A 22,337-nucleotide genomic window follows, 5' to 3' on the forward strand; every position below is an offset into this window, starting at 1 on the left:
CAGATGCTCATTACTGAGCATTATACTGCAATAATACAATGTATAAGTGTGATGGAATATGCATCAAGATTGTAAATGTTTACACCAAGAAAATTATCTTCCATACAGGATTTTATGCGTCTATATACGTATGCTCCCTTTTCATATTTCTTGCTAGAACACCCCAATTTTAGCATTTCCACCGTCTCTCACCATTATTAGTTGGGTCATCATAGGTAATAAAGCAAATAATGACAGATTTTTTTTGTTTGGATTCCAGCAAATAAAATGCAAATTTGAAAATTTTTACTCTGTAGAGTTTTTTTCTGAGTTGAACTCATTTGCAGTTATATGAGAGGCTACATTTTATAAGGGGGAGAATCGCTGTTTTCTAGTATTTTTCTAGGCCGTTACTTAAGTGGGGTGGCTGGTAAGGTGGCCTTCTTTGGACTATAAGATAAATGATACATCTTCAGTTAAAGTGAATGTAAATTTTGATGCTAAAGTGCCTGTTTTTTAAAAAAAATTGATTAAAAACAATGGCACTTTAATTAATCAAAATTTACATTTCACTCCTGTTGTGAAAAAAACTTACCTTTTAATCTAGACAGCTGCTCCAGCTTCCTCCGGTTGTCGCAAGCCATTTCTGATCTCAGAAATGATGGATTTGTCATCCTCCAATCACGGCTTCCCCCCGGGGGAATCAGTGTCTGATTCAATGCCGTGATTGGAGGAAGCCGGAATCCTCATTTTAGACCCAGGAAGAGGCTTTGCGACGACTGGAGGAAACTGGATCTGCTGTCAAGATTAAAAGGTAAATTTTTTTCACAACACGAGTGAAATGTAAATTTTGATGAATTAAAGTGCCCTTGTTTTTAATCGAATTTTTAAAAACCGGGCACTTTAGCATCAAATTTACATTCACTTTAATGGAAAATTGTTTTGTTTTTCCACAAAAATATCCTGTTTAATAAAAGTGCTGTATTATATACACAAATATGAAATATATAAGTTGTACTGTGTTCATGTCCTTCATTTTTCTCCTTTTAGCCTAATGGCTGTTAAGAGTATAATGAGTAAAATATCATGGTCCTTGAAGGAATATACTGCAAGAAAATAGCTTAAAGTAAAAGATGACCTACAACATTAAATTGTATTTAACTGCTGCTGAATAATTGGTTTTACCGATGTATTCATAGTATTGAAATATGTGTTTACTTATGTTTATATTTACTAAAATAATGTGTTGTCGGACTGATTGAACAAGCACTATAAACTAGCTAGGCTTTTTCCAAATGTATTTTTATGCTAGTAATTTAAGCTTACATGCTACTTTTTACAACCTGACTGTATACTATATTGATACATCCAAGCACTTTAGCCACCAGAAGAAATCTTTGTTTAAGAGACCTTTATTCTCATTTAGTTGGGTCAAAAAAGTTTACAGGAACAACGTTTTGAACCTACAATAGGCTCTTAATCATGTACACGTCGTGTACATGACTAAGAGCCTATTGTAGGTTCTAAACATTGTTCCTGTAAACTTTTGGACCCAACTAAATGAGAATAAAGGTATCTTAAACAAAGATTTCTTCTGGTGGCTAAAGTGCTTGGATGTATGATTACTTGGATTGAAAAGATTTGGCAAATCTTACTTCATGCCCTATAAACAGGTGTGCCATTCTCCTTGATTCCCTGTATACTATATTGACACTGTTGTTACTGTCTTATATATATATATATATATATATATATATATATATATATATATATATATATATATATATTTATATATTGGTAAAAAGAGAACAGAACAAATCATCTCTAAGTGTGTAACCCCAAGATAGATAATCTAGATGGTAAGTGTATGAACCGGCAGCCTAATACCTGGAGAAGAGACAGTAGTCAGGTCCCCACCTAACAGTGTCCTATATCCAGTAAAAAGAAAAAATGTGTGAAAAGAGTGGTATCAAGGCGCACTATTCAGAAGATTAAATATAGGACAAAAGAGAAAAAGATGACAGATCACACTTTGCTGTCTGAATCTTAACAAAAAATATCCTAGAGTAAAGGAAACAAAAAGCACACACAAATGTCCTATACAGATCAATCAAATTACAGTCTGTTTCAAAATATTTTTCCCAATTGTTTTTTCTTTCTCAAATCCGCGGAGTTAATGAATAAATAAATAAACAGAAAATCCAATTTGAGTCAAATGTAGAATAAAGTCACCATGTATTAAACGTAGAATCTTTTCATGAGATATCCATACATGAATAAAAAATGCCCACTTACTAAAAACAACCTCAATCGTATGAGGTAAGTGTGACGACCCTTTAAGAAAGTCCGTCCCATATGCCGCAATTCTGGTCTCCGCTTCAATACCGCCTTGGTATGGTAGAAGGTTTCCTCCCTCTTTCAGTATGTGCTCAATGTTTTCCTCTCAGCAGCACCAGATGCCAGATCTCTCCATACAAAGCTGCACCATAATAATACTATTATTTTTTTATTTTTTTTTAGGAAGTCTCCGGGGAAAATGTTGGATCCCAGATTTCTTCAGAGGATAGGAAAGAAAAAGTTCCAAGCCCACACCTCAGTCACATGGTGGTGCTAACTGCTAGTGGAACTCTCTATGGCCTTGCAGAGAGAGTTGTGGCAACAGAGTCTTTGTAAGATTTAACTTTTTTATATTATTGTTTATTGACAATATATGTCTCTTTTACTCAATATAGGACAGTATAAGCAATTATATACGGTAACTAGTGGAGTAAGTTGAATTGTAAGGCATCTTCTGAATTTCAAGATCTGGGAAAAAGATCTAATATTTAATAAAATTTCCTGCAACTATTTTCTCTTTGGGATAATACTGAATTATTTATCAGTCTAACCAGTCAGTATTATAGATTGAGGATGCAATGTGAAATTTTAACCCATACACTATTCTGATAAGATATTGTTTGAGATGCAAAGCTGAGCACATGTGTTATGCTCGTGGGATACTCCTCTATCAGACCGAACTCGGTGTAAGAAATCACTTGTTTATGTGACAATTCTTTACTTATCTTTAGTACTTTAGAAGTAAAACTGTGGTAATATGTTAATGTAACAAACTGGGAAATATGCTTGCTAGTAAGGAAGCATATAATCCTAATCTGTATTTATATTGCCTCAATAAGCTTCCAATATCAGAGAGTAATGAATACAGGAATGCTTCAGAGGCAGAACAAAGGATATATATTTCTCAAGACAGGAGCATTCCTGTATTCATTACTCTCTGATATTGGAAGCTTATTGAGGCAATATAAATACAGATTAGGATTATATGCTTCCTTACTAGCAAGCATATTTCCCAGTTTGTTACATTAACATATTACCACAGTTTTACTTCTAAAGTACTAAAGATAAGTAAAGAATTGTCACATAAACAAGTGATTTCTTACATAATAAACCAGCCAAGAGTAATTAGACAGTGCAGGCTTTATAGGCAGGAGGAGACAATGTTAAGGTGGTATAGGCTTGATATGGCAAAATATATATTAAGGTGGAATGTGTGAGATAGGACCATGACATACTCCCCCCCCAAGGAAACATCAAAGAGGTTTCAGGGAGAAGGACGATCCGGATGCCTCCGATGAAACAAAGAGACCAACCTATCTGCAGAGAGATTTGAAGCTGGTTCCCAAGAGTCCTCCGAAGAGTCGTACCCGGACCAATGAACCAGATACTGCAGTTCACCATGCCAACGTCTAGAGTCCAGAATGGCCTGGACTTCGTACTCAGGATCCGGGGTAGGAGAACCCAGGGAAGTGGCTGATAGAGGGGTAGAAGAGCAGCAAGGTTTGATGAGGGACACATGAAATGTCGGGTGAATGCGGTAAGTGGGAGGAAGCTGTAGAGTCACCGTAACCGGGTTTGGAAGAGCAATGATAGAAAAAGGACCAACAAAAAGTTTGTTAAACTTCTTGCAAGGAGTTGGAATCCTCAGATTCTTTGCCGATAACCAGACTTTTTGTCCTACAGCGTAGGTAGGATGAGGGCGATGGCGTAGGTCATAGAACCTCTTTTGGGTGGCCTGTGCTTGCTTGATGTTATCCTGTATGGTGACGTAAGTCTGCTTGATGGAATTGACGAGATCATTCACCTGAGGACAAGGTGAGTGTGTCATAGGCAATGGATGAAATCGGGGATGGTAGCCTGAATTGATATAAAAGGGAGAAAACCCCGTAGAAGTATTGGTGGTATTATTATATGCAAACTCAGCATGTGGGAGGTACGTGGCCCAAGATTCTTGTTTGTTGGAACAGTAGCAACGTAAAAATTGCTCGAGCCACTGGTTGGTTCTCTCACACTGTCCATTGGTCTGTGGGTGGTACGATGTGGTCAAACACTGATGTATGTCTAGTGAGGTACAAAGATGTCTCCAAAATTTTGAGGTGAATTGTGAGCCTCTGTCGCTGAGTACTGTAGTGGGTATTCCATGTAAACGAATAATCTCTCTAAGAAATAACTGAGCTGATTTTTGTGCAGTGGGTAGAGTTTCGGTTGGAATGAAATGTGCCATCTTTGACATGAGATCCACAACAACAAAAATGACGGTGTAACCTTCAGATTTAGGCAAATCAACTATAAAGTCCATGGAGACAGAAGTCCACGGAAATTCGGGAATAGGGAGGTTCTGTAGTAAACCCAGAGGTGGTTGGTGTGAGGGCTTACAGGTTTGACAGGTAACGCAGAGTTTGATGTATTCTTTAACAGTGGTTCTCATAGAAGGCCACCAAAAATACCTCTGTAGAAGGTCAAGTGTCTTGTGTATTCCCATATGACCTGCTAATAATGAATCGTGGGCAATGGACACTGCCTGATCTCGCAGCGAGGGTGGAACATATAGCCTTGAATCCTTGTAGAGGATTCCAGCATTATCAGGGGTAAGCGTGTAAGCGGTCTTAGTAATGTCTTGTTGTTGATGTGTTTTTAGATCTGTGAGATCATTTGATAGAAGACCTACAAAAGAAGATTTTGGAATGATGGTGGATGGAAATTGAGTAGACTCAGGCTTTTTATCCCTTCTAGATAAAGCATCTGCCTTTCCATTCCGTATGCCAGGACGGTAGGCGATGTGGAAGGAGAAACGAGAGAAGTAGAGGCTCCAGCGGAGCTGTCTTGCAGAGAGGGTTCTGTTTGTCTGGAGATACTGTAGATTCTTATGATCAGTAAATATCACTATAGGTTGCTCCGTACCCTCCAATAAATGCCTCCATTGGTCAAAGGATGACTTAATAGCCAACAACTCCTTTTCACCAACTGGATAATTCAGCTCAGCTGGTGTCAGGAGCCTAGAGAAATAAGACACAGGATGTAATGAGTCCTTAGGAGTGGATCTCTGGGATAACACGGAGCCAATGGCATATTCTGATGCGTCAACCTCTAATACGAATTGACACTTTGTGTTTGGTAGATGGAGTATCGGAGAGGTGGTAAAGAGATGCTTCAATTGGTCAAAGGCGGTTTGGGCCTCAGGTGTCCAACAAAATGGAGTCTTTCCCTTAGTCAGATTTGTCAGGGGTTTTGTGATGGCAGCAAAGTTTTGAATAAAGCGTCTATAAAAATTTGCGAAGCCCAAGAACCTTTGAACTTCTTTCACAGAAGAGGGTATAGGCCATGATGATATGGCTGAAATTTTGTTATCCTCCATCTTTATCTGACCCTTACTGATGTGATAACCCAAGAAAGACACCTCTGTGACGTGAAACAAACATTTTTCTAATTTAACATAGAGTCTATGTGTTTGTAGTCTAGACAACACAAGCCTGACATGTTGTATATGTTCTGTCAAAGAGGGTGAGTAAATAAGAATGTCGTCTAAGTAGACAACCAAAAATGTGTCAAGGACATCTCTAAAAATATCGTTAATGAAGTTCTGAAATGTCGCCGGGGCATTGCACAGACCGAATGGCATAACCGTATACTCATAGAGACCATACCTAGTCCTAAATGCGGTCAGCCACTCGTCCCCGGCTCTTATTCTGACAAGGTTATAGGCACCCCTCAGATCTAGTTTAGTGAACACTGTGGCGCCACGTAACCTCTCAATCAGTTCTGGGATGAGAGGTAGTGGGTATCTGTTTTTTATTGTTATTTTGTTCAGCTCACGATAATCTATTATCGGGCGTAAAGACCCATCCTTGTTCTTTACAAAAAACATAGCTGCTGCTGCAGGTGAGGTGGAGGGACGGATGAACCCTTTTTTTAAATTCTCAGTAATATAAGTTTTAAGGTGTTGTAACTCAGGTCTTGAGAGGGGATAAATATGACCATGAGGTATGGTTGCACCAGGCAGCAGATCTATGGGGCAATCGTAGGCCCTATGGGGAGGCAATACCTCTGCCTCTTTTTTATCGAAAACGTTTGAAAAATCAGAATATTCAACTGGTATGACAGGAGTGGATGTGATCAAAATATGTTTCCTAGGGAAGCAAGTGTTAGAACAGTAAGAGAAGGGGAAGGAGAGAGAAAGAGTGGACCAATGCAGAGTGGGTTGGTGTAAACAAAGCCAAGAGATTCCCAGTACAATAGGGTAAATAGGAGAGGATATGATATCGAAAGTAATTGTTTCAGTGTGACCAGAGGGAGTTGTGACTAACAGAGGGACAGTTTGATGTGACACCGGACCAGAAGCTAAATGTGACCCGTCAATGACTTTGAGAGGCAGTGGAATGCTTTTTAACTGAAAAGGAATTTTATTAGAATGAACCAAACGAACATCAATGAAATTGGTACAAGCGCCTGTATCAACGATGGCGTTACTGCTGATCCTGTGCTGATCCCACTGTAATTGTAAAGGTAAGGTAAAGTAAGTTGATGTAGCTGACTTTGTGTGAAGACAGTTACTATTTGATTTTGTCTTACCTAGCTTTTGCTTCAGAAGCAGGGGACAATCCTTAATTGATTGAGATTACGGCGTCTGGTCTTTTCTTGCATAGTGAGAGGTCCTCTCAGAAAACTAATGTCCATAGGCTGGTCAGGGGGAGCAGTAGCAGTAGGCGGAGTCGGGAGCAAGCGGCGTGTAGGGTGGCTAGAACTACCTTTTTCCTGCCTTCGCTCTCGGAGCCTGCGATCTATAGTAGTAGTTAAAGTATAGAAATCCTCTAGGCGATCTGGTATGCCAGTTCTGGAGAGTTCGTCCTTTACTTCCTCTGACAACCCCATTCGATACTGATTCTTGAGAGAGACCTCATTCCAGAGCGAATCTCTGGCCCAAATCTTGAAACGAGTAATATACTCCTCTACTGGAGCTTTTAACTGTTTGAGTCCTCTGAGTTTAGTCTCAGCAGTAATCTCACGATAAGGATCATCATAAAGGTTAGATAAAGCCTTTAAGAAGGCATCAAAAGAATTCAGAATTGGGTCCTGGGACTCATAAAATGAGTCAGCCCAGGCCCGAGGTTCCCCTCGCAGGTATGAGAGAACAGTTAATACTTTGGATCTGTCTGTAGGATAAGTTCTCGGTTTTAAATCGAATAACAACAGGCAGGCGTTTCTGAACTGGCGAAAAGTGGATCTATCACCAGTAAATTTCTCAGGGTAGGAAACCTGGGGCTCAGCCTGGTGGTCATTTCCAGCATTCCTATTGGCCAACACTTCTCTAAAACAGGCTTTGAGACTTTGGTTTTCCACCTGTATATCTCTAAATGCCTGAGTTAAGTTGTCCAGGCGCTGGTTTAAATTATGTAGCTGGGGGGCCACATCTGATGGCTCCATAGTTACAAAAAAAAAAAGTTTTTTTTTTTTTTTTAGGGCTGGTTTATTTATGTAAGAAATCACTTGTTTATGTGACAATTCTTTACTTATCTTTAGTACTTTAGAAGTAAAACTGTGGTAATATGTTAATGTAACAAACTGGGAAATATGCTTGCTAGTAAGGAAGCATATAATCCTAATCTGTATTTATATTGCCTCAATAAGCTTCCAATATCAGAGAGTAATGAATACAGGAATGCTTCAGAGGCAGAACAAAGGATATATATTTCTCAAGACAGGAGCATTCCTGTATTCATTACTCTCTGATATTGGAAGCTTATTGAGGCAATATAAATACAGATTAGGATTATATGCTTCCTTACTAGCAAGCATATTTCCCAGTTTGTTACATTAACATATTACCACAGTTTTACTTCTAAAGTACTAAAGATAAGTAAAGAATTGTCACATAAACAAGTGATTTCTTACATAATAAACCAGCCAAGAGTAATTAGACAGTGCAGGCTTTATAGGCAGGAGGAGACAATGTTAAGGTGGTATAGGCTTGATATGGCAAAGTATATATTAAGGTGGAATGTGTGAGATAGGACCATGACACTCGGCCAGTAGTCTTGTTTTCCTGGCGTTGAGCCGGAATGATAGGGAATATCCTAGAGCAGAGAAAGTTAGTAAGATGAGGAGGGCGGCACTCACCACAGGCCGGACAGTCCCCAGCGGCAACCGCAGAACAGTCCAAGGGCACACCACTAGAATGGTCAGGCAGGCAGGGTTCGGCAACAGTAAAGCAGCCCAAGGGCACACCACTAGAATGGTCAGGCAGGCAGGGTTCGGCAACAAAGAGGCAATACAGAACAGGGGTTAATAAGCAGAGTAGTTAGACAGACAGGGATCAGCAGCAGTATATCAGTCCAGCAATTTAGGGATTAAACAGGCAGAGTAGTCAGACAGGCAGAGTTCAGTAGCAGTAAATCAATCCAGCAATTCAGGGGTATAGCAGGCATAGTCAGACAGGCAGGTTCAGCAGCAGTATATCAGTCCAGCAATTTAGGGGTTAAACAGGCAGAGTAGTCAGACAGTCAGGGTTCAAACACATTAAGGCAGTACTGAAGTAACGATCTATCACACCCAGTAACACCTATACTTGGGCAGTGATAGATCGTTATAGAGGGACTTACATAGGCGCAGGATTGGCGCCACAGGAATCCGGAACCGGCATCTGAGAGAGAGAAGTGCGCAGCGATGATTTCAGCACTGCACACATCTGGACCCAACATAGCCCCTGGCAACGAGCAGAGAAGGAGACGGAGCGCTCCTAGCAACGGCTAGAGCGGCACGGCATGACAACATGTCTACAATCTCCAATCTTTTTTTTTTCCTTAAATCAATTTTGCATTCAATAATTAGAGTTTCCTCCAGGAGGAGACAAATCCACCCTACCAGAGCTTTATATATATTCCGCTTACTTCCCCAGTAGTTATTTGCCTCGTTATGGAGGAGCAAGGAATGTATGAGGTGTTTATTATTTTTTTTATTTTATAGCTATTTTCATGTTAGATTACCCTCAGTGGATAGTTCCCAGAAGAGAAAGTCAGGATTTCTGAAGCTGGTGCAATATAATTCTTCTGAGTGAAGTTTTTGCATGCAGCGTTGCAAGGATGTCGCTGGGGAGTTCTCAAGCCTCCTCTAGTGCTAATATAGCTGTATGGGTACAGTTTTCCTAGGGTCTCTCAGGCTGTCAGTCACAGTAGAGGGTCAACAACTCATCTTACAAATTGGTAATTATTCTCATCAGTTCTGGGACAACACCGATGGGTTTGTAGTACAGACTTAGTAAGTCTTGGTGTTTTCCCCCCATCTTTTTCATTACTTAATAGAATCTAAGGGGATTATAATAAGAGTAATGTATAATGGGCACATCTTTATTTGTGTGCAACTTATCCTTAGGCGCTTCACTATAACCGCCTCGGTTACTCGGTGCTCCATTTGATACAGACGGAGCACAGAGTATGCTGTAATGGACGTCAGCTGTCTTGCAGTGTTGTCTTCCATATTGATAGGGATGGGAGGTGCTGCTGATTTTCGCACGCATTAGCTTGGGTCTGGCCCCTTCCTCTGGGTTTACTGTGAGCAGCAACACACATCTTACACGAGAACGGTTGGCTTAGCTATTTTGCATACTGCACTTTTATATGGTCATACAGAGAGGCCATTTCAGCCATTCACATCCCAGGACAACTGGGAAGCGGATTACTTGAGTCATCAGAATGGAGAATGGTCTCTCAATCAAGAGGTTTTCAACTGTGTGTTAAGCAGGTGGGGGACACCAGAAATAGATCTCATGGCTTCTAGTCTAAATCACAATTACCACGGTACAGCTCGAGGTTGAGGGATGCTCAAGCCGAATTAGTAGATGCGTTAAACGCTCCTTGGCGGTACAATCTAATATATCTGTGTCCTCGATTGTACTTCTTCCATGAGTTGTGGCACGTCTAAAGCAGGAGCGTGTACCAGTTACTCTGATAGCTCCGGCATAAACTCGCAGAACTTGGTACGGAGTTCTTGTGAGGATGTCCAGTGATCCTCCTTGGCATCTACCTCTGTGATCAGATCTTCTGTCTCAGGGGCCATTCTTTTATTAAAATCTTAAGTCTCTCAATTTGACTTCTTGGAGATTGAACGGTTAATACTTTCACAAGGAGGTTTCTTTGACTTGTGATACTTTAATATAGGCTTGTAAGCCTGTTACTAGGAAAATTTACCATAAGGTATGGAAAGCTTATATCTATTGGTGTTCTAAACATGGATATTTGTGGCATTTGGTGCAAATCCTATTCTCCGGTTTTTGCAAGAAGTTTTAGACAAGGTACTTGCAGCTAGTTCTTTAAAGGGTCAAATTTCAGTTTTGCCTGTTTTGTTACATAGGAAATTGACTTGTTTGCCTGACATTCAATCCTTTATTATTATTATTATTAATATAATGTATTTGTATAGAGCCACAAAATTATGTAAAGCTGGGTAGAAAGATAAGGGTATACAATGACAAGGATTTGTGATAAAATACAAAACATAACCAAACTAAACAAAGCTAGTACAAGAGAAAGAGGGCCCTGCTCTGGAGAGCTCAAATTCTACAGCTTGAGGGTGCAGAGACATAAGGTTTGGGGTAGCTTGTCACATGGATTGTAGTCACAGCAGTGAGTCAGGCAGTTAGAGAATTATTTTGGTTAGGATGAGAGATGGTAAGCCTCTCTGAATAGGTATGTTTTAAGGAGCGTCTGAAGCTATACAAGGTTGGAGACAGTCTTATGGAGCCGGGTTGAGAGTTCCAGAGGACAGGAGCAGCATGTGAGAAGTTTTGGAGATGTGATTGGGATGTAGAGATAACAGGAGTAGAGAGACGTAGGTCAGAGGTTGATTGAAGAGGACGGAATGGGGAATATTTGGAGATGAGAGAGGAAATGTAGTTGGGAGTTAGACTGTTAAATGCTTTGTAAGTTAGGGTTAATACTTTTAATTGTATTATTATTTTGTGATTTAGACAGAGCATACCATTTAAAAAAAGTTTCTGCTTCTATTATCAAATTTGTATGCTTGCTAAACTGCTGCCATTTAGGGCTCCTGAAATGGGCAGCCTCCTAAGCTTTATACACCTGCTTTTCAACAAAAGAATACCAAGAAAAAAAAAAAATTGATAATAGAAGTAAATTATAAAGTTGCTTAAAATCACATGTTCTATAAGATCCACGAAAGAAACATTTTGGGTTTCATATGCCTTTAAGTTACCAAACACTTATACAGCCATGTTTTATAGAAAGTTGTCCCTGTGATTTGTACTTTAATTTGACTTTTGAGACTGGTCAGTTTCCTAAAGATTATTTGGAAACCACAATTTTAAGCAAATCGGTTCAATATGGTCCTCCCAAAGATCATTCACTGTGACCAGGTGAGTTTTATCCCTGGATGACAGGGGTCAGATAATACGAGAAGAATATCAAATATATTTCTTTCATGTAATTGGCAAGAGTCCATAAACTAGTGACGTATATGATATACATTCCTACCAGGAGGGGCAAAGTTTCCCAAACCTCAAAATGCCTATAAATACACCCCTCACCACACCCACAATTCAGTTTTACAAACGTTGCCTCCCTATGGAGGTCAGGTGGTGAAGTAAGTTTGTGATTGATTTTTCTTCTATGATCAGCGCTTATCAGCATTTTGAAGCCCAATTCCTCTCAAAGTACAGTGTTTGTCAGAGGTGCACCTCTATAACCCAATAAAAGGGATATACAGTCTTAAAGTTTCAGAGAATTGCTGGTAGTATTTATTAAATATAAACTAATTTGACAAACCACTCTTATTCTAAAGAGATTTACCCAAAAAAGGATTATGGTAATAAATCTCTCTTGTTATATCAATCTTATACCAAACACTGATGTATTATAATACTGAAGGAGCATACTAAATGAGCAGGTTTTTAATTAAACAAATAGTTATATTAAGCAGATAATTAGCTGATAGTATTATAGAATGTATACACTGACAAATAATCAACTAGTAAAAGTAACACATTAAAATTGATCAATTATTAATTTGATTAATAAAACTTCTCAAATAAAATGCATCAAGTTAAATACATAAAAAAGTTCATCTCTGACCAGAGGTAAAAATAGAGAGTTAATTCCAGCAAACTTTCTTTAGGTTCTTGACCGACACTTAGACACTTAATATCAAAGTCTAATTTATGAGAATACCTTTTCTGGCAATTACCGGTAAAAGCTGTTCCTTGTCGCCTTTCAAAATCTTTCTGTCTCAGCTTCCACCGCTCTTTCCTGTTGGGCTATTCGATCCTTACAGCGCTCAATGCGCCTTACTATAGATAGTGGTTTAGCCTGCGTTATCCTTAGCTTTGCTTACCAACTCTGGATCTTCTCTAGCTCCAATCTTTTTCAAGTGCGGTTGAACATCTAGCTCCAAGCTGTTTGATTTTGTATTCTGTTGTAGTGAAATGGTGTTGCACACTGCACGATCGGGGTAAAACTATATTGTTTATCGTAAACTCATAATAAAGTATTTAATTATGTTATACATAAACAGACTACTATATTGTTTTTGGGCAATCTATACACTGTTCTTTCAAGAACCAATTACTATTCTTATATGTTTTGCTCTCACCTATGGCGTAGCAATAGAATAATACTTGCAACTAAAGACTGTATAAAGCCATATAGGTTATAAATTAGAAGTCATCTATTATGAAAATTTAGAAATGGGGAATTGGTAAAAATGATTTTTATTTTTTATTTTCATTTTAAATATACCTAAAGAGAAATTTAAAAAATGATCTACAATTAAAAATTATCACATTAATTTAATTCTCTTTCTATGAAACTCGCATAATATATAATACCTATATTTGAATTACATGAGATGGGGATTATTTAACATATTAAAGAACTGAAGCTTATTCCTGATTAATTGGTTACTGTATATATCCTTTTCTTGTGATTTTGGCTCATGGGAGTATAGTGCTTTTTTAGGATTATTTGGATTTATTGGAAAAATAAAAAATATTGTTATCTAGTCAGGATTAAAAATTACTAGTCCAGAGGGGAAAAGTTACTTAAAGGGACACTAAACCCAATTTTTTTCTTTAATGATTCAGATAGAGCATGCAATTTCTTTCATGTAATTAGCAAGAGTCCATGAGCTAGTGACGTATGGGATATACATTCCTACCAGGAGGGGCAAAGTTTCCCAAACCTCAAAATGCCTATAAATACACCCCTCACCACACCCACAAATCAGTTTTACAAACTTTGCCTCCTATGGAGGTGGTGAAGTAAGTTTGTGCTAGATTCTACGTTGATATGCGCTCCGCAGCAGGTTGGAGCCCGTTTTTCCTCTCAGCGTGCAGTGAATGTCAGAGGGATGTGAGGAGAGTATTGCCTATTTGAATGCAGTGATCTCCTTCTACGGGGTCTATTTCATAGGTTCTCTGTTATCGGTCGTAGAGATTCATCTCTTACCTCCCTTTTCAGATCAACGATATACTCTTATATATACCATTTCCTCTACTGATTCTCGTTTCAGTACTGGTTTGGCTTTCTACTACATGTAGATGAGTGTCCTGGGGTAAGTAAGTCTTATTTTCTGTGACACTCTAAGCTATGGTTGGGCACTTTTATATAAAGTTCTAAATATATGTATTCAAACATTTATTTGCCTTGACTCAGGATGTTCAACGTTCCTTATTTCAGACAGTCAATTTCATATTTGGGATAATGCATATGAATAAATCATTTTTTCTTACCTTAAAAATTTGACTTTTCCCTGTGGGCTGTTAGGCTCGCGGGGGGCTGAAAATGCTTCATTTTATTGCGTCATTCTTGGCGCGGACTTTTTTGGCGCAAAAATATTTTTCTGTTTCCGGCGTCATACGTGTCGCCTGAAGTTGCGTCATTTTTTACGTTTTTTTGCGCCAAAGGTGTCGGCGTTCCGGATGTGGCGTCATTTTAAAAAAATATGGGCGTCACTATTGTCTCCACATTATTTAAGTCTCATTATTTTGTGCTTCTGGTTGCTAGAAGCTTGTTCACTGGCATTTTTTTCCCATTCCTGAAACTGTCATTTAAGGAATTTGATCAATTTTCCTTTATATGTTGTTTTTTCTATTACATATTGCAAGATGTCCCACGTTGAAGCTGAGTCAGAAGATACTTCTGGAAAATCCCTGCCTGGTGCTGGAGCTACCAAAGCTAAGTGTATCTGCTGTAAACTTTTGGTATCTGTTCCGTCAACATCTAATACCCAGAGTGTTCCTGATAACATAAGAGATTTTGTTTCTAAATCCATTAAGAAGGCTATGTCTGTTATTCCTCCTTCTAGTAAACGTAAAAAGTCTTTTAAAACTTCTCATTTTTCAGATGAATTTTTAAATGAACATCATCATTCTGATACTGATATTGGTTCTTCTGATTCAGAGGATTCTGTCTCAGAGGTTGATGCTGATAAATCTTCATATTTATTTAAAATGGAATTTATTCGTTCTTTACTTAAAGAAGTCCTAATTGCATTAGAAATTGAGGATTCTAGTCCTCTTGATACTAAATCTAAACGTTTAGATACGGTTTTTAAATCTCCTGTAGTTATTCCAGAAGTTTTTCCTGTCCCTGGTGCTATTTCTGAAGTAATTTCCAGGGAATGGAATAATTTGGGTAATTCTTTTACTCCTTCTAAACGTTTTAAGCAATTATATCCTGTGCCATCTGACAGATTAGAATTTTGGGACAAAATCCCTAAGGTTGATGGGGCTGTCTCTACTCTTGCTAAGCGTACTACTATTCCTACGGCAGATGGTACTTCCTTTAAGGATCCTTTAGATAGGAAAATTGAATCCTTTCTAAGAAAAGCTTACTTGTGTTCAGGTAATCTTCTTAGACCTGCTATATCTTTAGCGGATGTTGCTGCAGCTTCAACTTTTTGGTTAGAAGCTTTAGCGCAACAAGTAACAGATCATAATTCTCATAGCATTATTATTCTTCTACAACATGCTAATAATTTTATTTGTGATGCCATCTTTGATATCATTAGAGTTGATGTCAGGTATATGTCTCTAGCTATTTTAGCTAGAAGAGCTTTATGGCTTAAAACTTGGAATGCTGATATGTCTTCTAAGTCTACTCTGCTTTCCCTTTCTTTCCAGGGTAATAAATTATTTGGTTCTCAGTTGGATTCTATTATCTCAACTGTTACTGGAGGGAAAGGAACTTTTTTACCACAGGATAAAAAATCTAAAGGTAAATTTAGGTCTAATAATCGTTTTCTTTCCTTTCGTCACAACAAGGAACAAAAGCCTGATCCTTCATCCTCAGGAGCGGTATCAGTTTGGAAACCATCTCCAGTCTGGAATAAATCCAAGCCTTTTAGAAAACCAAAGCCAGCTCCCAAGTCCACATGAAGGTGCGGCCCTCATTCCAGCTCAGCTGGTAGGGGGCAGATTATGTTTTTTCAAAGAAATTTGGTTCAATTCCGTTCACAATCTCTGGATTCAGAACATTGTTTCAAAAGGGTACAGAATTGGCTTCAAGATAAGGCCTCCTGCAAAGAGATTTTTTCTTTCCCGTGTCCCAGTAAACCTAGCGAAGGCTCAAGCATTTCTGAAATGTGTTTCAGATCTAGAGTTGGCTGGAGTAATTATACCAGTTCCAGTTCTGGAACAGGGGCTGGGGTTTTATTCAAATCTCTTCATTGTACCAAAGAAGGAGAATTCCTTCAGACCAGTTCTGGATCTAAAAATATTGAATCGTTATGTAAGGATACCAACATTCAAAATGGTAACTGTAAGGACTATCCTGCCTTTTGTTCAGCAAGAGCATTATATGTCCACAATAGATTTACAGGATGCATATCTGCATATTCCGATTCATCCAGATCACTATCAGTTTCTGAGATTCTCTTTCCTAGACAAGCATTACCAGTTTGTGGCTCTACCGTTTGGCCTAGCTACAGCTCCAAGAATTTTTACAAAGGTTCTCGGTGCCCTTCTGTCTGTAATCAGAGAACAGGGTATTGTGGTATTTCCTTATTTGGACGATATCTTGGTACTTGCTCAGTCTTCACATTTAGTAGAATCTCATATGAATCGACTTGTGTTGTTTCTTCAAGATCATGGTTGGAGGATCAATTTACCAAAAAGTTCATTGATTCCTCAGACAAGGGTAACCTTTTTAGGTTTTCAGATAGATTCAGTGTCCATGACTCTGTCTTTGACAGACAAGAGACGTCTAAAGTTGATATCAGCTTGTCGAAACCTTCAGTCACAATCATTCCCTTCGGTAGCTTTATGCATGGAAATTCTAGGTCTTATGACTGCAGCATCGGACGCGATCCCCTTTGCTCGTTTTCACATGCGACCTCTTCAGCTCTGTATGCTGAACCAGTGGTGCAGGGATTACACAAAGATATCTCAATTAATATCTTTAACACCGATTGTACGACTCTCTGATGTGGTGGACAGATCACCATCGTTTAGTTCAGGGGGCTTCTTTTGTTCTTCCGACCTGGACTGTAATTTCAACAGATGCAAGTCTGACAGGTTGGGGAGCTGTTTGGGGGTCTCTGACAGCACAAGGGGTTTGGGAATCTCAGGAGGTGAGATTACCGATCAATATTTTGGAACTCCGTGCAATTTTCAAAGCTCTTCAGTCATGGCCTCTTCTAAAGAGAGAATCGTTCATTTGTTTTCAGACAGACAATGTCACAACTGTGGCATACATCAATCATCAAGGAGGGACTCACAGTCCTCTGGCTATGAAGGAAGTATCTCGAATTCTGGTATGGGCGGAATCCAGCTCCTGTCTAGTTTCTGCGGTTCATATCCCAGGTATAGACAATTGGGAAGCGGATTATCTCAGCCGCCAAACGTTACATCCGGGCGAATGGTCTCTTCACCAAGAGGTATTTCTTCAGATTGTTCAAATGTGGGGACTTCCAGAAATAGATCTGATGGCCTCTCATCTAAACAAGAAACTTCCCAGGTATCTGTCCAGATCCAGGGATCCTCAAGCGGAAGCAGTGGATGCATTGTCACTTCCTTGGAAGTATCATCCTGCCTATATCTTTCCGCCTCTAGTTCTTCTTCCAAGAGTAATCTCCAAGATTCTGAAGGAATGCTCGTTTGTTCTGCTGGTAGCTCCAGCATGGCCTCACAGGTTTTGGTATGCGGATCTTGTCCGGATGGCCTCTTGCCAACCGTGGACTCTTCCGTTAAGACCAGACCTTTTGTCGCAAGGTCCTTTTTTCCATCAGGATCTCAAATCCTTAAATTTAAAGGTATGGAGATTGAACGCTTGATTCTTATTCAAAGAGGTTTCTCTGACTCTGTCATTAATACTATGTTACAGGCTCGTAAATCTGTATCTAGGGAGATATATTATAGAGTCTGGAAGACTTATATTTCTTGGTGTCTTTCTCATCATTTTTCCTGGCATTCTTTTAGAATTCCGAGAATTTTACAATTTCTTCAGGATGGTTTGGATAAAGGTTTGTCTGCAAGTTCCTTGAAAGGACAAATCTCTGCTCTTTCTGTTCTTTTTCACAGAAAGATTGCTAATCTTCCTGATATTCATTGTTTTGTACAAGCTTTGGTTCGTATAAAACCTGTCATTAAGTCAATTTCTCCTCCTTGGAGTTTGAATTTGGTTCTGGGGGCTCTTCAAGCTCCTCCGTTTGAACCTATGCATTCGTTGGACATCAAATTACTTTCTTGGAAAGTTTTGTTCCTTTTGGCTATCTCTTCTGCCAGACGAGTTTCTGAATTATCTGCTCTTTCTTGTGAGTCTCCTTTTCTGATTTTTCATCAGGATAAGGCGGTGTTGCGAACTTCTTTTAAATTTTTACCTAAGGTTGTGAATTCTAACAACATTAGTAGAGAAATTGTGGTTTCTTCATTGTGTCCTAATCCTAAGAATTCTAAGGAGAGATCATTGCATTCTTTGGATGTTGTTAGAGCTTTGAAATATTATGTTGAAGCTACTAAGAATTTCCGAAAGACTTCTAGTCTATTTGTTATCTTTTCCGGTTCTAGGAAAGGTCAGAAGGCCTCTGCCATTTCTTTGGCATCTTGGTTGAAATCTTTAATTCATCATGCTTATGTCGAGTCGGGTAAAACTCCGCCTCAAAGGATTACAGCTCATTCTACTAGGTCAGTTTCTACTTCCTGGGCGTTTAGGAATGAAGCTTCGGTTGATCAGATTTGCAAAGCAGCAACTTGGTCTTCTTTGCATACTTTTACTAAATTCTACCATTTTGATGTGTTTTCTTCTTCTGAAGCTGTTTTTGGTAGAAAAGTACTTCAGGCAGCCGTTTCAGTTTGAATCTTCTGCTTATAATTTAAACTTTATTTTGGGTGTGGATTATTTTTCAGCGGAATTGGCTGTCTTTATTTTATCCCTCCCTCTCTAGTGACTCTTGCGTGGAAAGATCCACATCTTGGGTAGTCATTATACCATACGTCACTAGCTCATGGACTCTTGCTAATTACATGAAAGAAAACATAATTTATGTAAGAACTTACCTGATAAATTAATTTCTTTCATATTAGCAAGAGTCCATGAGGCCCACCCTTTTTTGTGGTGGTTATGATTTTTTTTGTATAAAGCACAATTATTCCAATTCCTTATTTTTTATGCTTTCGCACTTTTTTCTTATCACCCCACTTCTTGGCTATTCGTTAAACTGATTTGTGGGTGTGGTGAGGGGTGTATTTATAGGCATTTTGAAGTTTAGGAAACTTTGCCCCTCCTGGTAGGAATGTATATCCCATACGTCACTAGCTCATGGACTCTTGCTAATATGAAAGAAATGAATTTATCAGGTAAGTTCTTACATAAATTATGTGTTTTTTTTTAAATTTATTCTTTATTAACCAACAAAAAGTAATGGTATACAATAATACGGACTTGGCTCACATCAAAAAAAAGAAGAACAACAAAAAAGAGTTATCATCATCTGAAGGTTCACATAATTTCAGCCCAAAAAGAAAAGAAAGAGAAAAAAAAAAAATGAGCAGATTATATTTGATGGCATCTAGTCTTCTCCAAGAAGAGATTACTTTTCTTAAAGTCCAAAAAACAAACACTAATACCTTAAATCACCTTATGTTGGGTTTTTTCTTTTTTTTTTTTTTGGTAGGAAGACCAACAAAACAAAACACATAAACAAACAAACAAAAAGGGAGAGAGAAGGAAAAAAAAAAAAACAGGTAGAAGAAACTCTCTCTCATGTCCCCCACCACCCCATCTACCAGATACCTAACAGAATTAGTTCCGAATTTTGAAAAGGAAGAATCATATATTCTCTTTCATTTTCAGAGAGTGACTTAATATATAGTGCCCATTTATTAAAAAAAATCCTTATGTCTTCTTCATTATCTATGTCTGTGTCCTTCTGTTCTAATAAACATTGTTTTTTCAAACAATTCTTAATTTCAGACACACTAGATACAGAGCGCATTTTCCATTTTTTACAAATCAAATATCTGGTAGCTAAGATAGAGATGGAGATGAGTTTGTCGTTAGGATGCCGCTTATTTAAATTGTCAATACATAATATGATCTGATATAGGGTAAGGGTTACTGAGGGAATTTTCAGTACCCTATTCAGCCAGTATTCTAACTTACGCCAAGTGTTTCTCACTTTTGGACAGAACTAAAACATGTGCTCAATGTCAGCTGCTGGGAGTGAGCATTTAGGACATTTGTCAAAGCCTGAGTTGTGTACCCTGCGGCCCTTTTCCGGAGTAAAATATGCTCTAAGGAGCACTTTAATGTGTGCTTCCCGCCATGTGGCAGAGAGAGTTATCTTTGCCACTTTATTTATGGGATATTGCAGAGTTTTTGAGTTCACCCTGTTCTGCTCTGACAGTGAGGCCCATGTTGAGGCAAGTCTTGCCAGATTTAAGTTGCCCCTATTGACACCCAGAAGATGATAGCACACAGAAATAGACATCCGGTCAGTATTCATAAGTGTAATCCAATTTTCAAGTTTACCTAGCTTCCAACACCAACCTTCCTCTCTAATAATTTCAGAAAGAAAATGCCTTATCTGCAAATAGGCAAAGAAATCTTTATTCGGTAGGTTATATTCTCCTTTTAGTTTTTCAAATGTTTTAATGGATTTTCTATCATTATCTATTAATAAGATCATTTTATTTAATCCAGAGTTATGCCATCTGTTAAAAACCTCAGAATGTAGTCCGGGTTGGAATTTTGGGTTCCCTATCAGGGGAAGGTAATTTGTAACCTTAGGGTTAATAGAAAGGAGCTTTGATATTTTCCACCATGCCTTGATAGGATTGAGGATGGTTTTAAGCTTTTTAATTTCTGGAGGTACCTCTTTAGGAGGGGAATGTAGTAGTGCTAAGGGGAGGTAGGGGTCACAGACATTAGTTTCAAAATGATTATTTAAAATATAGTCTTTAGACAGAATCCAGCCAGTCGCTATACGTGCCAAGAAGCTAAGGTTGTATGCCCTAATATCTGGGAGTGCCAGACCTCCCAGCCCGCATGAAAGAGAAAGCTTGTTAATAGATATTCGTGCTTTTTTCCCCTACCAAAGAAATTGACTAGTTAAACAGTTGATCAGCCGTACATCCTTTTCAAAAAGAATAACTGGGACATTCTGAAGTATACAGGGAGTGCAGAATTATTAGGCAAGTTGTATTTTTGAGGATTAATTTTATTATTGAACAACAACCATGTTCTTAATGAACCCAAAAAACTCATTAATATCAAAGCTGAATAGTTTTGGAAGTAGTTTTTAGTTTGTTTTTAGTTATAGCTATTTTGGGGGGATATCTGTGTGTGCAGGTGACTATTACTGTGCATAATTATTAGGCAACTTAACAAAAAACAAATATATACCCATTTCAATTATTTATTTTTACCAGTGAAACCAATATAACATCTCAACATTCACAAATATACATTTCTGACATTCAAAAACAAAACAAAAACAAATCAGTGACCAATATAGCCACCTTTCTTTGCAAGGACACTCAAAAGCCTGCCATCCATGGATTCTGTCAGTGTTTTGATCTGTTCACCATCAACATTGCGTGCAGCAGCAACCACAGCCTCCCAGACACTGTTCAGAGAGGTGTACTGTTTTCCCTCCTTGTAAATTTCACATTTGATGATGGACCACAGGTTCTCAATGGGGTTCAGATCAGGTGAACAAGGAGGCCATGTCATTAGATTTTCTTCTTTTATACCCTTTCTTGCCAGCCACGCTGTGGAGTACTTGGACGCGTGTGATGGAGCATTGTCCTGCATGAAAATCATGTTTTTCTTGAAGGATGCAGACTTCTTCCTGTACCACTGCTTGAAGAAGGTGTCTTCCAGAAACTGGCAGTAGGACTGGGAGTTGAGCTTGACTCCATCCTCAACCCGAAAAGGCCCCACAAGCTCATCTTTGATGATACCAGCCCAAACCAGTACTCCACCTCCACCTTGCTGGCGTCTGAGTCGGACTGGAGCTCTCTGCCCTTTACCAATCCAGCCACGGGCCCATCCATCTGGCCCATCAAGACTCACTCTCATTTCATCAGTCCATAAAACCTTAGAAAAATCAGTCTTGAGATATTTCTTGGCCCAGTCTTGACGTTTCAGCTTGTGTGTCTTGTTCAGTGGTGGTCGTCTTTCAGCCTTTCTTACCTTGGCCATGTCTCTGAGTATTGCACACCTTGTGCTTTTGGGCACTCCAGTGATGTTGCAGCTCTGAAATATGGCCAAACTGGTGGCAAGTGGCATCTTGGCAGCTGCACGCTTGACTTTTCTCAGTTCATGGGCAATTATTTTGCGCCTTGGTTTTTCCACACGCTTCTTGAGACCCTGTTGACTATTTTGAATGAAACGCTTGATTGTTCGATGATCACGCTTCAGAAGCTTTGCAATTTTAAGAGTGCTGCATCCCTCTGCAAGATATCTCACTATTTTTGACTTTTCTGAGCCTGTCAAGTCCTTCTTTTGACCCATTTTGCCAAAGGAAAGGAAGTTGCCTAATAATTATGCACACCTGATATAGGGTGTTGATGTCAT

The 22,337-nt window shown here is 38.8% G+C and overlaps 1 protein-coding gene across 1 annotated transcript in view; it reads left to right on the forward strand.

Moving 5' to 3' along the window:
- The window catches only part of VPS50 (VPS50 subunit of EARP/GARPII complex), a 994,344-nt gene that overhangs the window by 846,519 nt on the left and 125,488 nt on the right, over nucleotides 1–22,337 (forward strand). Inside the window, exon 23 of the mRNA XM_053714049.1 lies at nucleotides 2,500–2,648. Coding sequence (XP_053570024.1) covers nucleotides 2,500–2,648 — 149 coding nt within the window. The remainder of the gene's footprint in view (nucleotides 1–2,499; nucleotides 2,649–22,337) is intronic.

The sequence above is a fragment of the Bombina bombina genome, chromosome 5 (assembly GCF_027579735.1).
Source record: "Bombina bombina isolate aBomBom1 chromosome 5, aBomBom1.pri, whole genome shotgun sequence".
NCBI lineage: Eukaryota > Metazoa > Chordata > Amphibia > Anura > Bombinatoridae > Bombina > Bombina bombina.